The following is a 25724-nucleotide window of genomic DNA, read 5'->3' as shown; positions in this document are numbered from 1 at the left end:
ATATTTACATACCTCTTCCTCAGCAGCTCCTTTTAGATATCATCAGGTGTATCAGGATAGATATGTAGTCAGCTGAACAAAATTAGCTTTAAAAAGGTCCCTTTTGCAGCTGAAAGAAAGGATACAACTTACATTTTCCAAAGAGTCAATCAAAACTGTATGTAACAGTTGTACATTTGTATGCAAACTTCAGCTCAGTTTATAGAAATACTTTTAGTCAAACCTAATCCTGTATAATCCTGAATTGTTTTGTAAATTTCACTCGAAAAGTCAATATTCAAGTAACAAGTTTTTTCTATTTAAAAAAAATCCCAGCTGCACAGGGGAATTAAAGAAGGTTGCAACTTTCTCCCATTCCTCTTTAATCTATCAATGGGTGACATAATGTGAGAAATTGAGGGTGGGAAAGGAAAAGAAGAGACAGAAATAATATCATAAAACAGAGCAGGCACTATCTATGGAATGACAATTCAGCCCAAGGGAAGAAATGTTTTAAAGAATTCAAAGAGACTCCACCTTAATTAATTCATTATAAATTAGGCTGGGAATTCTTATTACAGTTTCCTGCATTATAAATTGACTCCAGATTAACAATCCTTGTTTTCATGGTTCCTTGATCTTGCATGGAATTTGACAGCAATTTCCGTTTGAGAGGTGACTACAGCATTTTCTTCCAGTAATATTTGTTGAGTGAAATCTATCCTTTCTTCTTTCTCAAATATAGTAATTTTGATTTCTCGTATCCCAATTAGATTGTGTGAACTGTTATCAGGTTTTGCAAATCTCCATCCTCCTCCAGAACTCATATAGCATAATCAAAGCATGTGAACATTATTAGCAAGTTAACCCTACTACTACAGGTACCCAGGTACAGCACTATTGTGTCCCAATCTCTCTTTTCTTCACCGTTTATGTTAACGGTGTGCTATTGATGTCTTTCCCTTTCTATTAGGATTATATATATTAATGCCTTGAGGTTTTCTTCCTGGATACTCCCAGAATTTACATCCCCTCCTGCTATAGTTAGTTTCAAACATGTGTCAAAGGAAGCCCTCTTTAAGCAAGTCCAATGGAATGTTAAAGAATAACTATTCTTCCAAGCATTTTCCCCCTCCGCCAATTGATGATGATGAAGTTATCCATTCATTCATGTCTGACTGTTGACGATTTTGTGGGCCAGGTCTCTCTACATCTTTTGATCTTGCACTACTTCTTTGAGTTCTTTTATGCTCAAGCTAGTGTCAGCTTTGATGAGGCTCCGCCAATCAGCATGCATTAATTCTCAAATAAAATTCTTCGGTATTATGTGCATGTACATTTTATGAACTGATCTCTGTCCTTTGAACTTCTTATGCTCTGTGCTGAACAGTGGGACTTTTAAAAAAAATTTACGGATGCAAATGGTAACGCATGCTCAGGCTACAAATACCATGTGACTTGGTTTCACATGAAAAAATGTAGTTTAGCTCAAATGATATGTGTTCTTAATGTGGTTTATATATGCGTTAGAAAAAGAAAAGTTCTTTCCTCTCACATCAGTTCAACAGAATATAACAGTTCTAATGTCAAAAGCAGAGATAATACTATAAAATGATCTGTATGTATAAATATTAATGCATATAAGCCCACCTCACATGATTGGTTCTTGGATTAAATGTTATACACCAAGCCTTTGTTCAAACATTTAAAAAAAGTCATAAAGCTACTTAAATATTTGTGGTACTCATTTGTAAATTTACATAACATTTATAATATAATCCAAAGCATAAAACTCTAAGTCTGCAATTTTGTCCATATGATTTAACATGGAACGGCAATATCAGTTTTCCAAAGCAACATTGTTTTGTTGTTAAAATAAAAAGGCAGCCTGAATTTGCAGGAGTAGCAAACGTCTTTGGAAAAAATAAATCTTCAGGGAGAAAGCAAAAATTGACACATAGTGTACACAATTATTGTCCCATCAAAAAAGGGGAGGAAACCGAAAACTAGGAGAAAGAAGGAAAATAACGACCGACTAAAACGTTAACACTCCAGGCTCTCCATGTATGTGAATTTATTTTAAAACATGATGCAAAAGCCTATTCTCAGACATATTCTTTCTGTTTCCTTCCAGATAAACGTGTTGACAACTGGCTTATGATGCAATCTCCTTTTCCAACCTTGATAATAAGCACACTTTACCTCCTCGCTGTTTGGCTTGGGCCTAAATGGATGAAGACAAGGGAGCCTTTCCAGTTTCGCTTTTTGCTGATTTTTTACAACTTTGGAATGGTCCTACTTAACTTCTATATTTTCAAAGAGGTATTTCTACTTTCATGCTGTACATGGATAAAGACACATATTAGATAGGCCTGTAATGCACAGACAGATATATATAAAGATAGCTACATATACTATATTCCGGTCTTATACTTATCTTCTCAGAAGTCAGTCCTACTGAGTACAATATGTCTAATTGCAAGGGAGTTCTATTTAGGACTGTAGCCACAGTTGCTATAAGTAGTCCTCAACTTATGGCCTATTGCTTAGTCATCATTCAAATTTCCAGTGGACAGACCTTGGGGATACTTAAGTGGATTTCAAGTTCCGATGTGCCTACCCCACACGATCATGTTACCTCACGTCAGAAATTGGCTACTAAGCCGCATTTACAATCACTTACAGAATCCCTCAGTCACATAGCTGCATATTAACAGTGGTTTTGCTGAAAACCAGCATTTACTTCCATTTTTGGCAAAACCCATGCCCGTAGCAAACCTTTGGTTCTCACGTAATGATTGCTGCAAAAAAGATAACAAAATCATGTCAGTCACATGACTGGCCCACTTTACAACCTGTCATGAATTATGGTTGTGATGAGCAGTCATAACTCGAGGACAACCTGTTCTTGTGACTCATTATTACAGGTGAAAATACAGATATTTGGCCAGCCTGATTTGCATTCAGTTATCAATTTCATTGAAATTGTTGAGTGGAGTGTGCAGACTTGAAGTTTGTGAATTGGCTTCCTACTGTGGAGGACAAGAAACAATATTAATTCCCTTCACTAACGCCCATTCGAAACTCAGGAACATGCATGAATTATTCAGCACCACCAATTATGTTAAATCATGATGTGATTTATTTGGTTTTAGCTTAGCATAGTTGCATGAAATCTATCTAAACCATGGCTTATGGTCTAGAATTATGTGAGAATTCATTTCTTAAGGTTAATTTCAACAAACCCTGGTTGAAGATAACACAAATACAGAGGTTAATATCAGGTCTGCAACAATATTCCAGCAGTATTTTTATTCGGTACATTCTTATAACAAAGCACAGTATAAGCAGACAGTGCTTGCAATTGCTTCTTGCAGAGTATGCAAAAGCATAACAAATTTGCCTTCTCTAGGAACCAGACATCCTGAGCCATCTGCCAGAAGAGCAAGTGGCTACGGCTGTCTCAGCACTCCATCTTCTACCAGCTGAGCAGGCAAATCTAGGGCTGCTCTTAGTCTCCAGCATTTTAAAAAATCTTGCCTGACTCTTGTCTTGGAAGAAACATTAGGATAATTAAATGTTTAGATAATTAGATGTCCATCTTGGTATGTTTTATTAAAAAATGATGTGATAAACAATCATTTTGGAATGTTAGCTTCAATTTTTGGCAAAGTTTTTTTTTTGTCTTCTTCTCTTCCCCCCCCCCCCCCCAAGGATTCCTGAATATGTTTTTATTTGATGTAAACATTTTATGTAGTGGTGATAAAAGGGACCGTATGGGTTGTATTTAGGACCAGAGCCATGAGATGACACACACACACACCTGCCCCGGCATGTGAATTGCTTAAAGAGGCCTTATGACAACATTTACATCATGCTGAATTGACTCTGAGTAGCAACAGGGAGAAGAATCAGTCACAAACCTGTAGTTCAGTAAACTATATCATTTCTATTCTCTGACCATATTTCAGAGGTACTATAACATATTAACCTAATAGGAAGGGGTAAATAATGAGAAGGTCACTCAGATGGGTTTATCAAAAACATTCCATTGCCATGTTATTATTTACACTGTGTTTGCCTTTGTCTTGTCTTTGAAGTGTAGTAGGCCAGAGGTATAAAAACTGTGGTTCTGCTTTGCTGGGAGCTGGGTGTACACTGTACTGATCCCTCCTTAATCAGTTCAAAGTGACTTGGTTGTTTTAGGGACAGCGGTTTCGGCCATAACAATGTCTAGAGCCAATTACTGTGTAGGCAGTAGGCAGAGCCTCAATATTCTGTAACATTGCACACAATGTCTCATATCCTAGTTATGGTGTCATTATCATATTATGTTGTTTAATCCAAAACCAACAAAAACAAACATAGTTCACTAAGTAGCTATCACAAAGATGGCTGGAATACCAATATGAGGAGTAATGGCTATCAAAGTGTAGCTGTTCATGGTCTATAATGTCATTTGATAAGCTATCCAGGCAGTTGTATCACTGATGGTTTATACCAAGAGTGTCAAACTCACGGCCCGTCGGCCGGATGCATCACGTGCTCGCTCTGCCCCGGCCCAGTTTAGCGAAGGGGGGGAAAGTCATAATATCTCACATGACACCACCGTGACGATGTGAGTTTGACACCCCTGGTTTATACCAAACTTAGCATGAACTCACCCATACATAAAGGCAACTATCTGGTATTGTGCCTGTATAATGAAACAGGTATGATCCCTCACTAATACATTCAATGTCCAGGTTTATTGCAGTAATTACTACAGTCCTTCTAAATTATTGATGTGAAGGCGAGGCTGCACTTCATCAGTATTAAGAAGCTTGCTTTTGCTCAGATCCTGTTACAGCAGTAATCCTCTTTCTGATGAGTAATCTGGACATGAGGGGAAGGGCTTTGCCAAAGGAACAAGTTGCTTGAAGCACTCTTTCCCAACCTGATACCTTCTAGCAGCATTCATAAACTTCCTAGAAGTTAAGACATGGATTAGCAGTATTTTTCAGGCTAAAGGACATGGATTTTTTTTATGGTGTGCTGAAAGCCACTTCCAAAAACTGTGAAGGACCAGGAGAAGGAATATGCTTAGGACAAAAACTTAAGTTTGATTTGGTTTGAATATACACCGACAGACAGATCTAATTTCATATATATAAATTCGAGAAATATGATTGTTGGGTTAAGGCATCAAGTGTTAGTGTTGAAAGTCTTAAATGGCTTAGAAACTGAACTGCAACAGAATAAGGATTACATTTGGCCAGTAGTCTCTTTTGCCTCTAATAGCTGTCTTTTTCCAACCCAATAAAAGAGAATATTTGTAACTCAGGGTTGAAATGAGAGGCTCTTGGGGCTCTCTGAGCTTGCTTGTTTTCTTGCAGAGCAGGGGTGAAATTCAGCAGGTTCTGACAGATTCTGGAGAACCAGTACTGGAAATTTTGAGTAGTTCAGAGAACCAGTAAATGCCACCTCTGACTGGCCCCGCCCCCATCTATTCTCTGCCTCCTGAGTCCCAGCTGATCAGGAGGAAATGGGGATTTTGCAGTAACCTTCCCCTGGAGTGGGGAGGGAATGGAGATTTTACAGTATCCTTGCTTTCTTTTGTGTTCTTGCTTTCTTTTGTGGTAATAGTTGTGAGATGCCTTAAGTCATCAGTGGAATAGAAAAAAAAACACAAGAACTAAGTTAAATGAATAAATAACATAAGTTTCATGTTCTCTCACACCAAAAGCTTTGGGATGGTGCTTCATAGTACTTCCATGGGGATTGGGTATCCCAGATCAAAGGAGGCAGCCTAGGACTTATGTGGCACATTGAGCTTAAGTGATCCTTTGAGAGGAAAAGGAGAGTAGAAATTTAAACTCAAGCTTTATTAAATGGTGCTAGTTAGTTTAGAAAGGTGGTTTTAAGTGAGAAATGTTTGCAATATTAATTTGTGAATTCCTACTTTCAGCTGTTTTTGTCATCAAGAGCTCGAGGATACAGCTATATCTGCCAGTCTGTGGATTACTCAGATAATGAATATGAAGTTAGGGTGAGTAGCAATAACAATTATTCCTATATCACTTAAACTATTTTTATAGGTTGAAATTACTCTGTCTCTTCCTGTCCTCTAGTGAAAAACTATTTCAGCACACAGATAATGTAAGAGCTACACTGCATGTTACTTTCAAGAAGTTTTTAAAAGTGTGTTTAAACTGATCACTTTATTTTAAAGAAACATGCAGGACCTTATAAGAATTGGGATTCTTCCCTTGTTTCCAGCCATATCTCCTCCCATCTCTCTCCACCCCCTCAATTTAAAATTTAAAATTATACTCCCTAACTTTTTCTATGTACATCAAATTGGTTTCAATACTATATGAGAAATACCATGAAACAGGTAAAATGTCCTGCTTCTGGAAGTATGTGTTTTTATTGCTTAGGAACAAATAATTTCCCCTATACTTCAGAATTGCAAGTTAATGTGTGCAGTTTAAAAGGTATATCATCTAAATATCATCAACTGGGAAAATGGGAAATGTCTCTATATAATTTATTTTACAACTAAGTCACATTTTGCCTTAGCCAATTCAGGTTGTCCTTAACTTACATTCAAAATCATAACAGCACTAAAAAAAATGATTTACAACTAGTCCTCAGATTTACATTTGTTGCAGCATCCCCATGGTCACGTGACCAAAATTTGGGTGTTTGATAAGCAGCATGTATTTGCAATAGTTGCAGTGTTCCAGAGTGATGTATTCACCATTTGTGCCAGTTGGTTTTGAACAAGCGAAGTCAATGGGGGGATTTGCTTAACAATTGTGTTATTTGCTTAACAACTGCAGGGATTGGCTTAACACCTATGGCAAAAAAAGGTCACAATAAAGGTAGTCCTGAGCCCAAAATTTATGTTGCTAAGTCAGATGTTTGTTAAGTGAGTTTTGCCCCATTTTACGACTTTCTTGCCACAGTTATTAAGTGAATCACTGCAGCTGATAAGTTAGTAACCTAGTGGTTAAGTGAACCTGGATTCCCCACTGACTGCTTGTCAGAAGTTCGCAAAAGAGCATCACATGACCCCGGGACACTGCAACCGTCATAAATATGAATCAGTGGCCAAGTGTCTGAATTTTGATCATATGACCATGGGGATGCTGCAATAGTCATAACTGTGAAGTCACTTTTTTCAGTGCTGTTGTAACTTTGAACAGTCATTGAATGAACTCTTGTAAGTCGAGGACTTGCCTGTATTGAACCCTGACTCACTTAATGGCTGCCTTGCTTAGCAATGGAAATTCTGGCTGAAAATCAAGAACTATCTATACTGTATTCTTACACCTTTCCAGAGCCCTTTATTCCACCCAAATGGAGACACACAATCATTCACACTGATTTTTTTTAGAATGTCATGGACTGACTCTGATCTGAAGACATCTGAGATTTTTCTGAGAACAATAAGAGACAACTCAGAGAGCTAGCCCAAAGATGCCGATTCAGATTTAAATGCTAAACACGTTTCACATCTTAAGTAAGATAGCGATAGCTTCATCCAGTTTTCATGATACCTTTGCAATTTCTCTTTAGGCTTATGATGAAAATGCAGGAACCAAATTTAGTTAACATGCTAAGCTACAGGCTGCCAGTGTGAATCAGGCCTTCTAAGCACTGATTTTTGCAAAATAATCAGAGCAATGGATATCAACAGCAGGCAACTTTATATTTTCAAAGGAAGGGAATGCCCTGTTACTGGATGCATGAAAAACGATTGCTTCCAGCTCATTATGTGAGCTAAAAAGTTGTAAGAATCCCAAAAGTTTATTTGGCTAAAATATTTCAACATTGCCTTCTTTAAAGGATTTTTTAAAAAAATAATTTATTTCCTTCTAGAAAGTAATAACAATCACAACTATTATCACTTTTTTACTAATTGATAACATAATACAGTATTCCCCCCAAAATAAGACCCTCTTATAATATTTTTTTGCCACCAAAAAAAGGTTCCAGGTCTTATTTTCAGGTAGGAATGTCGTCCACTGATTCATCACACTTGCACAGGTCGCCCCCAGCCTCCTTTACGCTGGCAGAGGCCTTCAGGAACTTCTTCAGCTTTGGATAGCTGCAACCAAGCTTCGCACACCTCGGCCCATTTCTTCTGCAGCCAGCAAGGCTTTCCTGAAGGCCTCTATAGACAATAACAGAGCTTTATTACTGGCTACAGAGGCCTTCAGGAAAGAACACATAAATGTGAGACTATTAATTTAGTGGCATTTGTTTTTATTTGATTTCTTAAATATTTCTGAGGCAGACAATACTAAAGCTTGATGAAAAGAAATATTAGGTGGTCAAGAATTCTCTCTCCTCAATGTTATTTTTAAATGTTGTGTTTTTATAGCCATCTGTCTTTTCAGAAACTAGATAAAGGGAACTGTGAAGCAAAATCTGAAAATTCCAGTGTCATTCTAGCCTCTAGTTATATCAACTACAGTAATAGCAGTAATAGCAGACACATTAGGCATGTATAACATCATCCAACAGCCATGCTTGCTTACAATAGTCTTATATTTTTGCTCTTATTTGGTTAGGTTATTTACGTTTTATGAATATACAATGTTGACATGCTTACAGTTTTTGCGAGTAGTTTATACAATATGTAATTGAAGACAACAACAGAATATAATAATAAGCACTTACAGTTTTTTCTAGTGTGGCTGTTTGTTCAATAATCTGTGGTCTGAGGAAGCCACAAATTTTACTCATCACAGTTACAATGAATTGGTGCAAGATAGGGCAATTAGTAGGCCTAAATTAGGGGAAACACCTGAGGTTGTATCTCTTAGGTCCATTATGACAAAATTGATATTCTGGGTTATTGGTTGTATAATGTCTGGTTCCCCAATCATGGAATTATCCCAGTCAGAAATTGTGTATTCCAGAGTATACTTACTGTAATGTCAGGCATGAAAGACTAGGTCCATGTGTGAAAGTAACAATTAAACTGATTTATTGCTAAAGCCTATGCACATAAGCTTTAGCAATAAATAAATAACAATCAACATCTAGATTTAGATAAGGGCCAACAGCAAACTTGTGGCTATCTTACAATTCTAGGATGATTCCCCCTATTCACTCAGGCATCCCCAGGTTCTGCTATTCCTTCCCCTACATACAGTATATACTGGTGATGGCTAATTTTTTTGTCATCATGTGCCGAAATCGTGCGTGCGAACCCATAACACAATGCACACGCGACCCCCACCCCATGCAACCCATCCCCTGTGCATGCCCCTCCCGTGCAAGCACATGCATCTCCTGCATGCACCCTGCCCCCCCCCCTCATGCCTGCACGGCAAAGACCCGAAAACCAGCTGACTGGTGGGAGGCGTGCTCACATGCGTGGCACACATGCTACAGGTTCGCCATCTCGGGTATATACGGTACTATATTAAACAAGTGTGTGTCGTCTTCCCCCTTACTTCAAACTGAAGAAAGAAAGAAAACCAGTTGTTCATGCATTTAACAACAAACAAAGGGAGAATAAATGTGCCATTGAACCAAGCAGGCTTGCTTGGAGACTCCACATAAAAGAACTAGGAGCACACCATAGTAGATAGAATCTTCATCTGCTCCCAGTGGTCTTGCCCATATAGGGGTTAATTGGCCGCCAAGAATGGTGGTTTCCCCCCTGCCACCTCTTTAACCAATCTCTTTATCCTCTTTGAGTCATTTGGCTGCTGTGCTCCCCACATGCCACTTGTACTCAGTTTAGTGAACTTTCCCCAGGGAGTCCACTGGTGATTGCAAACTATCTATTCACACCTGGCAATTGCTTTCTTCTCATCTGTGACACTGATTATTTTTCTAGCTTGAGCAACTGCTTAGGAAGTGCTTTGAGATTTATCATTTTATTTATTTTCTCCTCAGATGAAAAGTAGGATAATAATAGTTGTTTATAGCTTCTACTTAGAATATTTCTAATTGAATTGTTTGCATTTCTCTTTAAAACTAAGCAACTAGTAGATTAAAAATATATATGTAATTGAGTATTAAAGGCAGGCTTTGCATATTTTTAATGTTCTAAGACAGAAAGATGTTAAGATAATGTCATTTTACATTTAATAATATGTTAGCAGTACCGGTAACATCATAATGATTTTTAAAAAGACTTTTCAGAACTTGTTTTTAATTAACACGTAAGACATCAGCTTCATTCGTTCCGACTACCCAGGGTCTTCCTGTTTCACATGTGAAGAAAACATCATGTTTTACACATTTCAGTTTTTTATATGTAATCATTGTTTGTATAAGTCACAGCTTTATTTCTTTAATATATTTGTAATAACCTGATATCCTTCAATATTTACTCATTTCCTAGATGGATAAGTGTGTGTGTGTGTGTGTGCGCGCGCACGTGCGCGTGCGTGCGTGTAAATCTAATGCAAACTAAAAGAAAAAAAACAGAATAGAAAGGGTTAAAAGTGGAAGGGAAAAAGAATGAAAAGTAAGAAAATAGTGTAATAGAAAAATAAAAAAGAAATATATAAATTAGTGACTTCCAATTTTCATCAGAATAAATATAAAAAAATGTTGTAATTTTTCACTCTAAGTTTATAAACATTTCTTTTTTCATACCCTATGCTATGTCTTATCTATAAACAAATCTTGCAGACCTTTATAGGATTCCTGTACCTAAAAGCTTTAGTCCCCTGTAGTGCCTACTTTTTGAAATCATGAAATTTGTTTATCTGTCTTATATCTGTAAAAAACAAAACAGGATCTATAAAGAGAATGTGGAGTTCCATTATAGATAAGAAATAACTACATCTCTATAGAAATGCAAAACAGAATGAAAACTTTCTTGAACTCATTTGAGTTAATGTAAAAGGAAAAAAAGAAATGATATTGCCAAAGGTGTATACTACAGATGACCAAACAGATGAAATAGATGGAACTTTTTTGCTAATTAGTTAGCTAAGATGTGCAGGAAACACACTACAATAGTACCCTGACATCAATTGGGAGACAAAGTCTGCACTAAATGGGAGATCTAACAAATTTCCGACAAAGCTAGCAGACAACTTTGTCACCCAAAAGATGGAGAAGAGAAGTAGAGAGTTAACTATACTGGATTTAATCATTACTAACAAAGATTAAATAATAGAGGAGTTGAAGTTGTGGGAACTTTGGGAGAGAGTGATGATATCATATTGGAATTCAACATAATGCCGGCATAAATACTAAAACAAAGTCAAACTAATGTCTTACACTTTAAGACAGCTGATTTCAACAAGCTTAGAGAGAGCTTGGGTAGGATAACCGGATGGAAATCTTAAAGGAGAAAACAATTCAAAAATCTTGGGAAACTTAAGATTATAAAAACTCAGCCTAGCACAAAAGCACTGAAAAAGAAAAAGAAAAAAGAGAATCCAGACAAAACCAGTATGGTTGCATAAAGAACTCTGATAAACTGAAAAACAAAAAGGACAGTATAAAAACTGGAAAGAGGAGACATAACTAAAGCAGCATATAGCCCAAAGATGAAGTCAGGAAAGCTAAGGCCCAGAATGGAATGAATGAGTGAGTGAGTGAGTGAATTAATGAATGAAACAAACTAAGCTATTAGTAGAAGCCAACATGGATTGGTCAAAAACAAATCATGCTAGACAAACCTTATTGCATTCTTTAACAAAGTGCCTAAATTATTGGATCAGCAAAATGCTGTGGACATAGTATATGTGGACTGTGGCAAGTCATTTGACAAAGTAGACTACAGCCTACTTCTTGGTAAGATACTGTGGGATAAACAGCGTAACCACCAGATGGATTTATAACTAGCTGACCAACTGCGCACAACTGTAGTTCTCAATGGAACTACATTGACATGGAAGGAAGCATGCAGTGGAGTACCCTAAGGTTGTGTCTTAGGCACGGTACTCTTTCAACATCTTCATGAACAATTTAAATGAGGAGATAGAAAGGGAACTCATCAAATGTGAGATAACACCAAGCTGGAATAACCAACACTTTAGAAGACAGTGTCAGGATCCATCAAAATCTTGACAGACTGGGCTCTATCAAACAAAACGCAATTCAGCGGTGAGAAAAGCAAGGTTTTACACTTATTCAGGAAAAACCAAATGCACAGGTATAGAATAGGCTCAACCTATCTGGCTCTACCACAGTACCTGTGAAGGGGATTTAGGAGTTCTAGTGGACAACCACTTAAGTATGAGCCCGCAGTGTACTGCAGCTGCCAAAAAAGCCAGGCAGTTTTAGGCTGCATCAACAGAGAGATAGTATCAAGATTACATGAAGTGCTGGTCCTGCTTAATACTGCATTGGTAAAACCACACTTGGAATACTGCATCCATTTTGGTCACCACAATACAAAAAAGATGTTGAGATTCTAGAAAGAGTGCAAAGAACAGCAACAAAGATAATTATGGGACTGGAGACTAAAGCATATGATGAACAATTGCAGGGACAGTATGCCTAGTCTTAACAAAGAGAAGTACTAGAGACGACATGATAGCAGTCTTCCAATAGTTGAGGGACAGTCACAGACAAGAGGGGATTGACCTATTTTCTAAAGCACCTGAAGGCAGGACAAGAATTAACAAATGGAAACAAGCTAGAATTAAGGAGAAATTTCCTGACAGTTAAAACAATTAATCAGTGGAACAGTTTGCCTCCTGAAATTATAGGTGTTCCATCACTTGATGTTTTTAAGACATTGGATAGCCATTTGTCTGGAATGGTATAGAGTTTCCTGCTTAAGGAAAAGTTGAACTAGAAGACCTCCAAGGTTCCTTCTAACTCTGATATTCTATATTCCCATGAGATGCTGTTTGTATTTGATAATTAATTCCAAAATTTATTGTAAAAGTTTCCAATTTTATCTGAACCCTTAGTCCATTTATAACTTTCTAGGATCGAAATCGTATTTAGGTTTTTGCTGTTTAGTTCAGATTCTTTAAATTCCTATTCCTATATGATTATTATTTTTATTTTGTTCAGGATTAAAGACAGCCTCACCCAGTGCTTTCAAATTTGTCTTTCTAAAGGGCTTTACAACAGCTTAGCAATAGTTAATCAACAAAGTGATTGGAAAGTGAGATTTGTGACCTTAGCGCCCTTTAAAAGTCTCAATCATGGTTTCAACAAGATGGCTAGTTCTATCATCTTCCCCCACTCAAACTCACAGAAAACTGCTGTCGTACAGTCTCCTCATGTGGAGCAGCCATCCCGAATACCTGTGGATGATCTCCTGTCCTCTCTTTATTTGGAGAACTTTCAAGAACTTTCTCTATCACTAATTTTTGGATTTTTACCACGATTGTTAACTCTGCTTTCACAGAACTGCTTCAGATCGCCATATTTCCTTTGGAACTTTGATTTATGAGTTATAACCTATTCAAATTCTTTATGTCAAAGATTTACCTCAGCCGTTTTGTATGACTTACTTTTCTGTTAGAATTTGTTTAGACAGGTTTACTCTGAAGAAAAGAGCAAGATACACCATTATATACATTATAAGACAATTTCTTTGTATAAATAGTAGTGATAACACATATCTCAGATTTTTTTTTGAATTTCTCTGTCCTAAAGCTCACTTTATTAAGGAAGTCTGATCTGCATCATTACCATTGCTAGATGGCAGCAAAAAGCTGAAATTTTTTGTTCTTATTTGCTGCCACCTAATCATTATCCAGACATTTGCAGGCCAAAACTTGGTAGTCCTGTCTTAATCATTCTTGACACAGATTATGTTTTTTAGAAGATGCTAGTACTTTCCACAATAAATTGATAATAATGTAAATGTTATTTTTACATTTGTAATCCAAATTTATTTTCAACAGCATACTTTTCATAGCTTCAAAATGAAGGCACAAATCTAAAAATATATTCCATATTGAATAGCAATAGCACTCTCTAAACAGTTTACAGAGTCAGCATATTGTCCCCAATAATGTGGATCCTCATTTTACCAACCTCAATTGGATGGAAGGCTGAGTCAACCTTGAGCCAGTCAGGATCGGACTCCTGGCAGTGGGCAGAGTTTAGCCTGCAGTACTGCATTCTAATCACCGTGACACCATGGCTCTCATTGAATTTATGAATACTGAATATACTCCATATTGAAAATTAAAAATATGTTCCATACTGAGAGTGGAGGTTATGCAACAGTTGAATTGAATATAAATTCATGCTCTGTATTCTATTCCCTTTAGCAGTGTGGCTAGTCAATGCACATAAAGTATATTTTTCAGTTGAGAGTTTCCAGGTTCCTTAAAGATTAAATTGGGTCTCTCTTTAGAGGCATTGTTTTCTAAATTTGTTGATTTTTTATTTTATTGTCTTTATTTAGTTTTAGTTTTATTGTGTCATATTTTTTATTTTGCCTTTTCTATTATCAGTTTTTTTAAAAACATGCATAGTATAATTATTTAAAATATAAGATATCTTGTATATATGAGGACTCAAATATTTTTTAAATTAAATCAGATAAGTTTCAGATGAGTCTGAAGGTATTTGACAGCTTCTGTGTCAGTGAGCAACTTTAAAGTATAGACTTCAACTTCCAGAATTTCCTGGTCAGCGTGGGAAACACATCTTAAAATTACTGAGGTTGAGAAACATTGTTTGAATCATCCAATATTACATTATTCCTGAATATTCACACATAGTTTCTCACAATCCTCTTATCCTCATAGTAATGTATGAGGAAGTTAAAGTGAAGGAAGAGGACCAAAGATAATGAGTGACCAGTATAACTAAGTGGGATCTAAACTTAGGTTCCCCTAGCCCTAGTAAAACTCTCTATATAGAAGGGAGCAATTCTCCTTATATGGAGAATTTTCTAATAGTGAATAATGTGAACAAATATAGTATTATCAATAGTTTTGAAAATCGGTATCATAAATGTTTAAGACAAGTAGCAACCATTTAATATCTGATATAACATAGGTTAGGGAAACTGTGGAGGTCAGCAGAAGTCATAGGAAGTACTTGGCTTTTCTACTCTATAATGACATAACCTGTGTGTTTCTGCTTTTCCTGTATGTTGTATCTTTGTGTCTTGTGGATGTACGTGCTTTAGCATAAATAGACTATGCATGCTTTCTTTGGATCACATGACCAGGAGGGAGGAGCTTAGAAGGGAGCAATTGTGGTTTTCTCCACAATGAATTTCTTGGCTCTGTTGTTCTTTAACTCAATGTTTATTGTACTTCTCTCTCTCATTGTGTTTCTTGGAGAGTTACCTTGCTGATGAACAGACACAGATAAAGTCCTGAACTTCCTTATATAATTTAGTTCCAACATTTTGGGGGGTTGGAAAGAATAATTTAAGCAAAATCATAAACTATTTTCCATGCAATTATTGCATTCCTTACAGCAATATCAGGAACTATCCGAAGTATAAATATAAAATTTGAAAAAACAGAAAAATACAGGGCCCAATTTGATAGAGGGGGAAAGTTAGCAAACTAATAGTCATGTTTGAAAGAGAGACTGATCAAACTACAATCTGCAGAGAAAGAGAAAAATTTCCCTGATGTATTCATCTGGGGAAGGTAAATGGCAGTTTCCTTACTCCCTTCCTTTCTTCCTTCCATCCCTCCCTCCCTTCCTTCCTTCCTCCCTCCCTCCCTCCCTTCCTTCGTTCCCTCCCTCCCTCCCTCCCTCCCTCCCTTCCTTCCTTCCTTCCTTCCTTCCTTCCACCATGCCGTACCATGCCTACCAATTCTGCATAGCATACAAACAGAAACTTTAAAACAACAAACCACAATGTGACTATAGGGATACCCCTCATCTGAGAATACCACTATTGTATTTTGTGATTGTTTTAACGGGCCCAAAGTTAATGTCCCCCCAAATATTGCATCAAACTACCCTGCTAAAAAAATTCTGGACTGGAAGATTTTGATCTAAACCAACAAGCATGTTTTACAGTAACATTTAATGGTGGCTGTCTTTACATTTGAAAAAAAATGGGATGTATTAATATTGCAGGATCCAATTTCCATAAGTTTGTTGTATGTGCCTTTTTAGATGTTGATTGGGGTGTTGATGGCTGACTATTAAGCCATTGGCTGTTGTTTGCTTGTGCTGCCAAGCCCTCACCTTCTTAGCTGATGGTCAATCATAGCCAGCATCAACAGCCCAATCAACATCTAAAAAGCTGTATAACAACAGGCGCCATATAAATACCACACACAGAATAGCCCAAAGCATACACTCTGTTGGAAAGAACTTCCCTAAAGATGGGCTCCAGCATGAGTCTGAAAGCTTGAAAGACTGGTCCCTGTGACCATCACAGATTGGATCCTGCAACATTATCCGGGGACACATATATTTGCCTTCATTTGTGTATTAATATTGTTAGTTAGGAAATACTGTTTTAGAAAGCAGGGAGAGATTACTTCTGCTTTTTTCAAATAGTAGCAGAACATCAACTTTCTAAATTGCTGTGTAATAACTGGAAAATATCATGCAGTGTGCTTCCAAGGAGTGGGGAGCAGCAGAAGCCAATTGTTTATAATGCTTTCCTGAAATAAAATAATCAGAATTAAATAGAATTGTCTTCTGAGACATGGAATATTTAGGAAAGATTCATCCATTTATCAGTATTCTTTTTCATAATCCCATGATTAGGATTAACTGTGTCTTCATTGTGCTATTAAATGGTATTTGAATAGTATTACAAACACAACCTAAGGTGGGAGAGTAATTGCAACAGTGTCCATAGTAAATCTTGATGATAGCAAAATGACAACATGGGTGCAGTAGCATTGTACAGATTTTTCCCATTACTTGCTTGCATGCCAGCATCTGATGCAAGTTACAAGTTCTGACATTTGAATGATGCTATTGCATACATTTTGCCATTTCGTCCCTTCTTGTGTCCCCTGCGGGTTCCCAAGCATGGTTGCTTCTTCTAGTCATGTGTTGCAAATCACAAGTTGAAAGGACATCATCAAGTGCTCTTCATCGGGACGATCTGAAACTGTAACTTTTATGTTTTTAAGAAAAAGAGAGCTTGTCCACTCACATTTTAGAGATACTGCTTAAATAACATCTTATATTCTCTACTCTTACTTCATATTTTTCAGAAATATTTATAGATCCTGAAAGTTTTAAATACGTGCATAGTGTGTTAGAATTCATATTTTTTTAAAAAAATATTGTTTTACATAGTGATACTGTGTTACATATAAACATCATTCCTACTCACTTTATTTATAAATTGAGAGCACTGACTTATTATACTCTGAGCAGAAACTGAAAAGTAGTAAATGTTTAAGTAGTTAATCTTGGTTCATAACAGTTAAGAAGTTATAACCACAATGATTAGAACACTGAGGTATCTTTAATTTCATTAGAGAAAAGACGTATCTGTTTGCTGCTGCCTGTAACCTTGTATTAATGTACGTAAAAATGTATGGTTTTAATGTTTAAATAGGATATACTAGAAAGAATAGATTCATCGTGTAACTTTAGAGAATCTACAATTATAACTGCTATAAAGTAGATCCAAAACCACTTCTTTATTTCTTTTTTTCTTTTCAATTTTTCTTCTACCTTTTTTCTTTGTTTTTTGAACTTTGGCTTTTTTATTTCTTCCTTTTTCATTTTTACTCTTTTTTTGTTTGTATTTTTCTCTTGTTTTGGAAACTTTGCTATGTAATTTATATGCTGCCCATCTTGTTGTCCAGAATGATGCTACGTGACTTACAAATAATAAAAATAGCAATATAAAAACAAATTATATACACACATTAACCCCACCCCCCAACCCGCTCTCTCTCACACACACACACACAGGATTGTCTTTTGAGAGAGAGAGAGAATATTTGTGAATATGAAATAAATAAATAAATGAAAATAAGAATATTAATCATATTTCTGCACTTGCAGTATAAGATGGCTAGGCCTGATGAAGTTGTGTGCATATCTGATTTTATCTTAATTTCCAAGTCATGAAAGCTGCTTGTTCCAAATAAGACTTCAAATGGCTAAATTCAGGAAAATGTGGGAGATTTTTTAAAAATACTTTTTGGGAGAATAATGTACCAAATGGTTTAATATCTCTTGTCTTAACATGACAAAATAATGTTTAACTCTTTATTTAAATACCTACTAACTGAGACAAACAGTCAAGGAAAAGAGATAAATACTGTGCAAATTGTGCAGGAACCTCTTAATCCAGAAGAACAAATTGAGTAACTAAAGCTTCCATAGGGATGCACATCCTATCCTACATGGTGCATTGTGATCTGATCTTGCCTTTCGTGGTGCATTGGTCTGATCTTGTCTTTATGTTCTTCTTTCGTTTCACAGATAGCAGGAGCTTTATGGTGGTACTACATATCAAAAGGGATTGAGTATCTGGACACAATATTCTTCATCCTAAGAAAGAAATTTAACCAAATCAGTTTTCTTCATGTCTACCACCATTTCACTATGTTTACTTTATGGTGGGTTGGCATCAAATGGGTTGCAGGAGGACAAGGTGAGTAAACTTGTCTACTAAGTGGAAAGTGAATATTGAAAAGATAATGAATATTCATATAGAGTATTAGCATGCACATATTTTCTATACTACAGTTATAAAAATAAGTTGAATTAATTCTGTGGTGCTAACAGTTTAAAGGTATATTCTTCCTTGTCTGGGAAATGAGGGGGAGGAAAAATATATTAGTATCATCTTGTGAAACGCTTTTCACACTGGCATAAGTGCATGATTCAGATTTTAAATCCATATTCTTCCCCTTGTGTTTAAGTCTATGAACTGCATGAAGCAACAGATAGATCTAACTTGCCTAACTAAAATTCTGCAACCACAGGCAGATACATTTTTTGATTGTGCCTTGCTTAATTAACATGGTGATGAAAGAATCTAGTCGACCAAGTCATAATAAATTCAATAACTTCCATTTATGCTTGGAACTCCTGTATTTATTTTATTTTTATGTACGGTAAAAACTAGTTTTAACTGCTTCATTTTACTCTGTGAATAAAAATTGTACATAAAGATTATATCAGGCTGTAATACTTATCACACTTTCTTTTCATTTTTTTTCTTTATGGTTTCTTAAGTCATACAGCTCTCTTACTTTAAATCAGAATCTTGGCCACAGTTTTCATTTTTCTGTCTTTAATAATGCATGTTTCCCTGTGTATACATTTCCATAGATTGCCTGATAGATATTTTATGCTCTTATTAAATAATAAATTCATAATGTCTATTATATAGTATAACAGTTCATATGATTCTGCAGTCCCTATATACTTTATAGTTGTAAACGATAACAGTTTGAAAGGATACACATTTACCCAAAATCAATAATCCTTCCAGTACAAGTCTAGAAAAATGAGCCATCTCAAATATCAGTTTTCTGACTTGATTAAGTTTTATATTCGTGTGTTCAGTCCAGCACAAGAAAACTGTTTTGCTTAGCAACATAAATGTTGGGCTCAATTGTGGTCAAAGTCAAAGACTACCTGTACAACTAGGAATATGGAAGAGTTATTCATTACTTATGCTCTGTTGGACTGAAAATGGACATGTATTCACCAAACATTTCTACTCTTAGTTGTGCTGTTGTGTAGTAAAATTACAAATAAGTTTTTCAGGCACACATATCATGTAGAACAAGTGATGTGGGAATATGATTCCATTCTCCCATATTTGTAACAATTTATGGTTGCAATGAAATTGTAGCAACTCATTCAAGCTATTAAGGGTATAGGATATTCGTCTTTTGTATTCGTTTTAATGAGACACCTGTACACCGCCCCGAGTCCCTTCGGGGAGAGGGGGCGGTCTATAAATTCTGAAAAATAAATAAATAAATAAGAGCAGTGTTTTTCAACCACTGTTCCGCGGCACACTAGTGTGCCGCGAGATGTTGCCTGGTGTGCCGTGGGAAAAATTGAAAAATTCGAAAGATTAAAAAAAAAAGTCAAATTTTCGCCCACTAGGCGGGCGCCAGACTGTGTCCTGGGTATGGGGGGGTGGGCTCGAGTCACCAGGAGGACCGGAGCAGGAGGAGACGGAGTAAATATAAAAGTAATAATAAAAGTAAGGGCTCGCCTCTTGCACACGGGCGTTCCGATCAGATCCACCTGGCGGGGACGAGAAGCGAGGAGGCAGAAAAAGAAACGGAGGCTAAGGAGCTTCCCCCCGCCTCCTCCCAGCAAAAATCTAACCGGGGAGCCGGGCGGGCAGTAGCAAATTAGCCGATCACGCCGCGTGATCAGCTAATTTGCTACTGCCCGCCGGCTCCCTGATAAGATTTTTGCGGAGGGGGGGGAGAAGCTCCTTGCCTCCGTCTCTTTTTCTCCCTCCTCGCTTCTTGGGGCTCCACCAATGGGGGAGCAAGGCCCGCCCAGCGCCAGGCTTTGGGCTAACACAGAGGTCTGCAAAGGTGGCTGTTTTAAGACTGGTGGACTTCAATTCTCAGAATTCTGGGAGTTGAAGTGCACCAGTCTTAAGAGCCAATTTTGCAGATCCCTGCCTGGGCTAATATGATTGATGCCCTTGGTGGACTTCAACTCTCAGAATTCTGGGAGTTGAAGTCCACCAGTCTTAAGAGCCAATTTTGCAGATCCCTGCCTGGGCTAATATGATTGATGCCCTTGGTGGACTTCAACTCTCAGAATTCTGGGAGTTGAAGTCCACCAGTCTTAAGAGCCAATTTTGCAGATCCCTGCCTGAGCTAATATGATTGATGCCCTTGGTGGACTTCAATTCTCAGAATTCTGGGAGTTGAAGTCCACAAGTCTTCATGCTGTCAGGTTGCGCACTGAATAAAGTATTTTATAATTTTTCATATTTCTGTTTACTTACTATTTCATAATAAAGTAATTATAAAATACTTTCTTTGTGTTTATTTGATTCCTATTCAAGATAATTACTTTATATATAGTCAATATAGGCACAGAGTTAAATTTTTTAACATTTTCTAATGGTGGTGTGCCTCGTGATTTTTTTCATGAAACAAGTGTGCCTTTGCCCAAAAAAGGTTGAAAAACACTGCTATAGAGTGCCTACCTAGAGTCCCTTTTGGTGGGCCTTTACATGTATCAACAGAGGAGTCTCTTACTTTTTTTCTTCTTGTCCTTTGATCTACTCCTGAGAAATTATAACTTTTTAAAATTATAAGAAGAAATGATGAGGGAAACTGTTGTTGAGGCATTGTGCTTTCCTCTCTTTGGTGAGAAAAATTAAATATCATTGAATATTGAATGCCTTAATGATTTCCTTAATGTGCTTCTTTTGTTTCTTCTATCCAACAGCATTTTTTGGAGCTCATATGAATGCTTTCATTCACGTTGTCATGTACATGTACTATGGACTTGCTGCCTGTGGCCCAAAATTCCACAAGTACCTTTGGTGGAAACGATACTTGACCATAATGCAATTAGTAAGTAATATTTGTTTTTTAAAAAAAAAAATCAGTTATTTTAAAATTTGGATCTTTTCAGTGTGAGAACTTTGAAAGTAATAACATAGACACCACCTTTAGAGAATATCTTTTCCAACATGAGGAAACTCACATAGATAAAGGTTTCGGCTATCAGCACATAGAGAACTACAAGAATAGCAACAAGATACTCACCTAGCGCTCTTATAGCTGTTCTCCCTTTTCCCATACAATCACTCCTCGTTTAGTGACTGCCCTCCATTCCAGTAATCATGTCATTAAGCAAAATGGTCACGGATTGATAGAAAAAGATGCTGCGAAGATCACTAGTTGATGCTGTTTCATTCAAATAAAATTCTGCCCTATAAGTCCTGTGACTGACCCATTGCCCATCCCCCATCCCTCCCGCCCACCTTTCAGGGTGATGATATTGCTTAAACAAGCTATCTCTTCCTGAGCTGCTTTTCTCCACAGGATAGAACCTCCCTAAAAAGTGCTAATCACAAGTATACAAGCTCCGGTCTGTGACTTGAATTAGTTGAATAGAACCCTCCAGCCAAATGTGCTACTGCCTGAAACTGATCAGACCTTTATCAGTTTCACACCAAAGGCTTTTGTTGTCATAAATGTGCACATTGGTTAGAAAAACATTTTTTTAATCATTGTATTTGTGAATGATTGCTAACTCAGATAGTCATTAAACAAGGAGTGGCTGTATACAGAGTATATTTTTTAAGAATAATGGGAGGAAGCTTATACATAATAATTATTTAAATCTGCTAAACATAACTACAATTTGTATAACACACACAACTCTGATATGCTTTCAATTCTCAGGAAAAAAATAATCCTAGTGACTTTTTTCTCCAATAAATATGAATGCGTGTGCAAATCTGTGTATCTATATACATATTTGCCCTGGACAGGACCCTAAAAGTGGGCAAGACCTTGAAAAGAAACTATTTATTTATTTATTTACTTAAGAAAATGTATAGACCGCCCAGCTTGCTCTCAGTGACTCTGGGCAGCTTACAAGGATAAAAGTCCAATACAAAAACAATAATAAAAAAACAATAGCCCCACTCCACACCCTTGGCAACAATACGAAAACAAGCTTAGGGTTCCAACTCATGTTCAGTCAGCTTGCTAGCCTCTTCCTTCTCTCATTTCTAATTCATATTCAGGGGATTCATGTCTGCAATGAAGACCTGCTCTATCTAGAGTGGTGACCTCTATAAGTCTGATTTTTCAGAGTTACTCTGATGGAGAGCCTCTGTAGACAGAGGAGACCTTGCAGATGCTTCCTCCTCCTGGGGAACTTCAAGAGGAATGGCAGGAATCGCATGCTCATCCCCTTTGAAGCAATGGTGGCAATCATTTCCCTGTTTCAACAGCACCTTCCTTTATTATTGCATTCTCAGCAGCATAATGTAAAATGATCCTATTTCCCTTAGTTCACAGATAATTAGAGCAGTGGTGGGATTCAAAATTTTTACTACCAGTTCTGTGGGTGTGTCATGGTGGATGTTGCAGGGGAAGTATACTGCAAAATCCCCATTCCTTCCCCACTCCTGGGGCAAGGATACTGCAAAATCCGCATTCCCTCCCCACCCCACTAACCTGCTTTCCAGCTCTGTTCTCCTGTGCAGGGCAATAGAATAAGACCCAGCCAATCAGCTGGGATTTGGGAGGTAGTGAATAGATGAGGGCGGACACAGCCACAGGTGGTATTTGCTGGTTCTCTGAACTATTCAAAATTTCCGCTACCGGTTCTCCAGAACCAGTCAGAACTGGCTGAATCCCATCTCTGAATTAGAGTGTCCATAATGGTTTTAAGTAAAGTAAAGAAATGTATAAATGGTATTCAGACACATTTTCGGTGGAGGTAGGGGCTCACATAAACTCTAACAGAAATTTAATAATCAGGATTAATGGACCTTCTGTTATTCTGCCTTTCAGCTTCAGTTCCACGTGACTATTGGCCACACCGCCCTGTCTATTTATATTGATTGCCCCTTTCCTAAATGGATGCACTGGGGTGTCATTTTCTATGCCAGCACTTTTATTGTTCTGTTTGGTAACTTCTACTATCGGACATACAAGATGCCCAAGCAGCCCAAGGAGCTTAAGCAAAAAGAAAAGAATGGCAAGATCACCAACGGCGTAATAGCAAATGGTACAAGCAAACCAGAAAACGGTGCAATTATGGAAAATGGAAAAGTGCAGAAGAAAGCCAAAGGAGAGTAACTTGATTCAAGCCTTAAACATTACGAGCAGTGAGGATTCTTCAATCTGAAAAGGAAATACTGTCCTGTCTTTACCAATTGACCTTTAGGTTGTTGAAGAGATAGAAAACATTATTTATGAAGATTGTTTTAACAACAAAAATCCTATTGTAATTATGTAATTATTGAGATTCGTTAACTTTATGTAAACTTTTAGACTGCGGGTGTTGGTAATGTAAGAAAGAATTGCTGAAATATTCTTTACTGTCAGTCCAGTGGTTAAAATTGCAATTAACCATGGATACAATTGATTTATTGAAACAGACATCTTTTCGAAAAAGAGAGCTTACAAATTCTACCATTTCTAATCAATGTTTTAAGCAAAGGAAAAAAAAAAGCCCTCAATGAAAATATGGAGAGGGAAGTTTGCTCTCTTTTTTAATAATTTGTAGTTTCTTCATCTAAATTATGCAGTATTGCTGTATTAGGTTGTTCTAATTTCCCCTGTTACATTGTTGTTCATTGTGTGAAAATACACCTACCTCTTTATTTGGTAAAAAATAACAACTACTATTAAATATTCATTTCTGAAATAAGGAACCCGTAATATATTATTTAGAAAAAAAATTGTCTCCCGTTAACAAAATTTGTTTTCTTATTAACAAGCATAAAACCACATTTGAACATCTTTAACAATTCTTGTATCCAATTGCACGAAATGCATGGTGTTGATGATTTTTCAATGGTCAGATTGTACATAGTGGGTGGATCAAGGATAGAATTCAATTTTTACTTTGCTAATGGTCTACTTATTAAGCATGGGACAAATTCAATATAAAGAGGAGAGAGATTCATAATTATAAAGAACTTCGTATTTGAAGGCTTGAAATCCTCAATTTACTGGAATCTAATTGTGGCAGCAAGCACTTCAAGGCCATGACCAGATGCACTGTACCTATATTGTTGTGAACTGTTTATTCACACAATAATCTTGCTCTTTGGTACTGTAAAACCTCCAGACTCTCGTGTTTAAAACAGGCTCTGTGCATGTAATGATGGTTCTTGCAATTGCATCCCTGCAAGAACAGTAATGGTTTGGTAAGATTCTATTCTTTCCATATCAGCTTCTCTAAGTCTTATTTCCATGGATGCTCTTCTCATTCCTTCTGCTGCGCCATTGTGGCTTCTCTCTAAAGTTTGAGAGAGTATCTCAAGCTTTTCTCTACTATGAACTATATACATTATATTGCACTAAAATGAAGAAAGTACAGCAATGACTCTTCATTTGCACATCCAGGGCAATTTGGAGAGAAGTCATGATTTGCTCCAGCATGGAGTGACTTTGAGGAAGAGCTGCATCACCCAGAAGGTCTTTAGATTTCTCCGTTCTAAATACAAGAGCCAATCCTCATGTATTTTTCAGAAATAGTTCTTTCTAGCAGCATATTTTATATCATGAAAATAAAGTTATTTAGTTGAGAAAGAAGCTCACAGAATATTCTGTTTTATTTTACCTGTCTTGTATTGTCTACAATAAACAACAGGAAAACAAAATCACATTTCTTGATATTCATAATGTCTCTGACTTGAAAATTTTCAAATGCAAATATAATTTAAGTAAATAGCTTGGCTTTGAAGTTAGTAACAGATTAATCTTTAGATTTGTACCCATAGTAATCCAATTTAGCAATAAAATACTGATGAGCTTCAATTCTCTCATACATACTCTGCAATAAATCTGTATAAATTCAATTTTACTTTTATGATCTGAACTGATGTGGAACCAAATACTAATAACTTGAATTTTTGTTGATTTGAGTGAAGAGGCATTATAGTTTTTTCTTGGTTCTTTAGTTCCTTCACTAAAGTTCCTTAGTTCTTCCACTGAAATCAGTAGGACATTGGTGTGCATAATTTTAGCTAGAGAGAGACTTAGGTGTCAGGAAATAAAGTAAAATTTGTTTAGCTCAGGGGTGGGTTGCTGCCGGTTTTACTACCAGTTTGCGACTGGTAGTTTGCGACTGGCATACAATGTGTGCACTGCACACGCAAGTGCCATTCAGTGTAAATTGTTCTGCGCACATGCGCAGAATGATTTACAGTGAACTGTGCA

At 36.8% G+C, this 25724-nt stretch overlaps 1 protein-coding gene across 2 annotated transcripts in view; it reads left to right on the top strand.

Annotated features, from left to right (window-relative positions):
• The window catches only part of ELOVL4 (ELOVL fatty acid elongase 4), a 41351-nt gene extending 16254 nt beyond the window's left edge, over window positions 1-25097 (top strand). The window contains exons 1-6 of one of the 2 annotated variants that reach the window (XM_081945005.1): window positions 544-654; window positions 2114-2301; window positions 5927-6007; window positions 18298-18469; window positions 21259-21386; window positions 23346-25097. In XM_081945005.1, the coding sequence (XP_081801131.1) occupies window positions 624-654; window positions 2114-2301; window positions 5927-6007; window positions 18298-18469; window positions 21259-21386; window positions 23346-23633 (888 nt within the window). In that variant the 5' untranslated portion in view covers window positions 544-623 and the 3' untranslated portion in view covers window positions 23634-25097. Of the gene's footprint in view, window positions 1-543; window positions 655-2113; window positions 2302-5926; window positions 6008-18297; window positions 18470-21258; window positions 21387-23345 lie in introns of those variants that run through there. The other variant, XM_081945004.1, reaches the window with a different exon arrangement.
• The last annotated feature ends 627 nt before the right edge of the window (window positions 25098-25724 follow it).

The sequence above is a fragment of the Natrix helvetica genome (genome assembly GCF_964273705.1).
Source record: "Natrix helvetica genome assembly, chromosome: 2".
Classification (NCBI taxonomy): domain Eukaryota; kingdom Metazoa; phylum Chordata; class Lepidosauria; order Squamata; family Natricidae; genus Natrix; species Natrix helvetica.
This window is presented reverse-complemented; position numbering and strand designations above follow the sequence as displayed.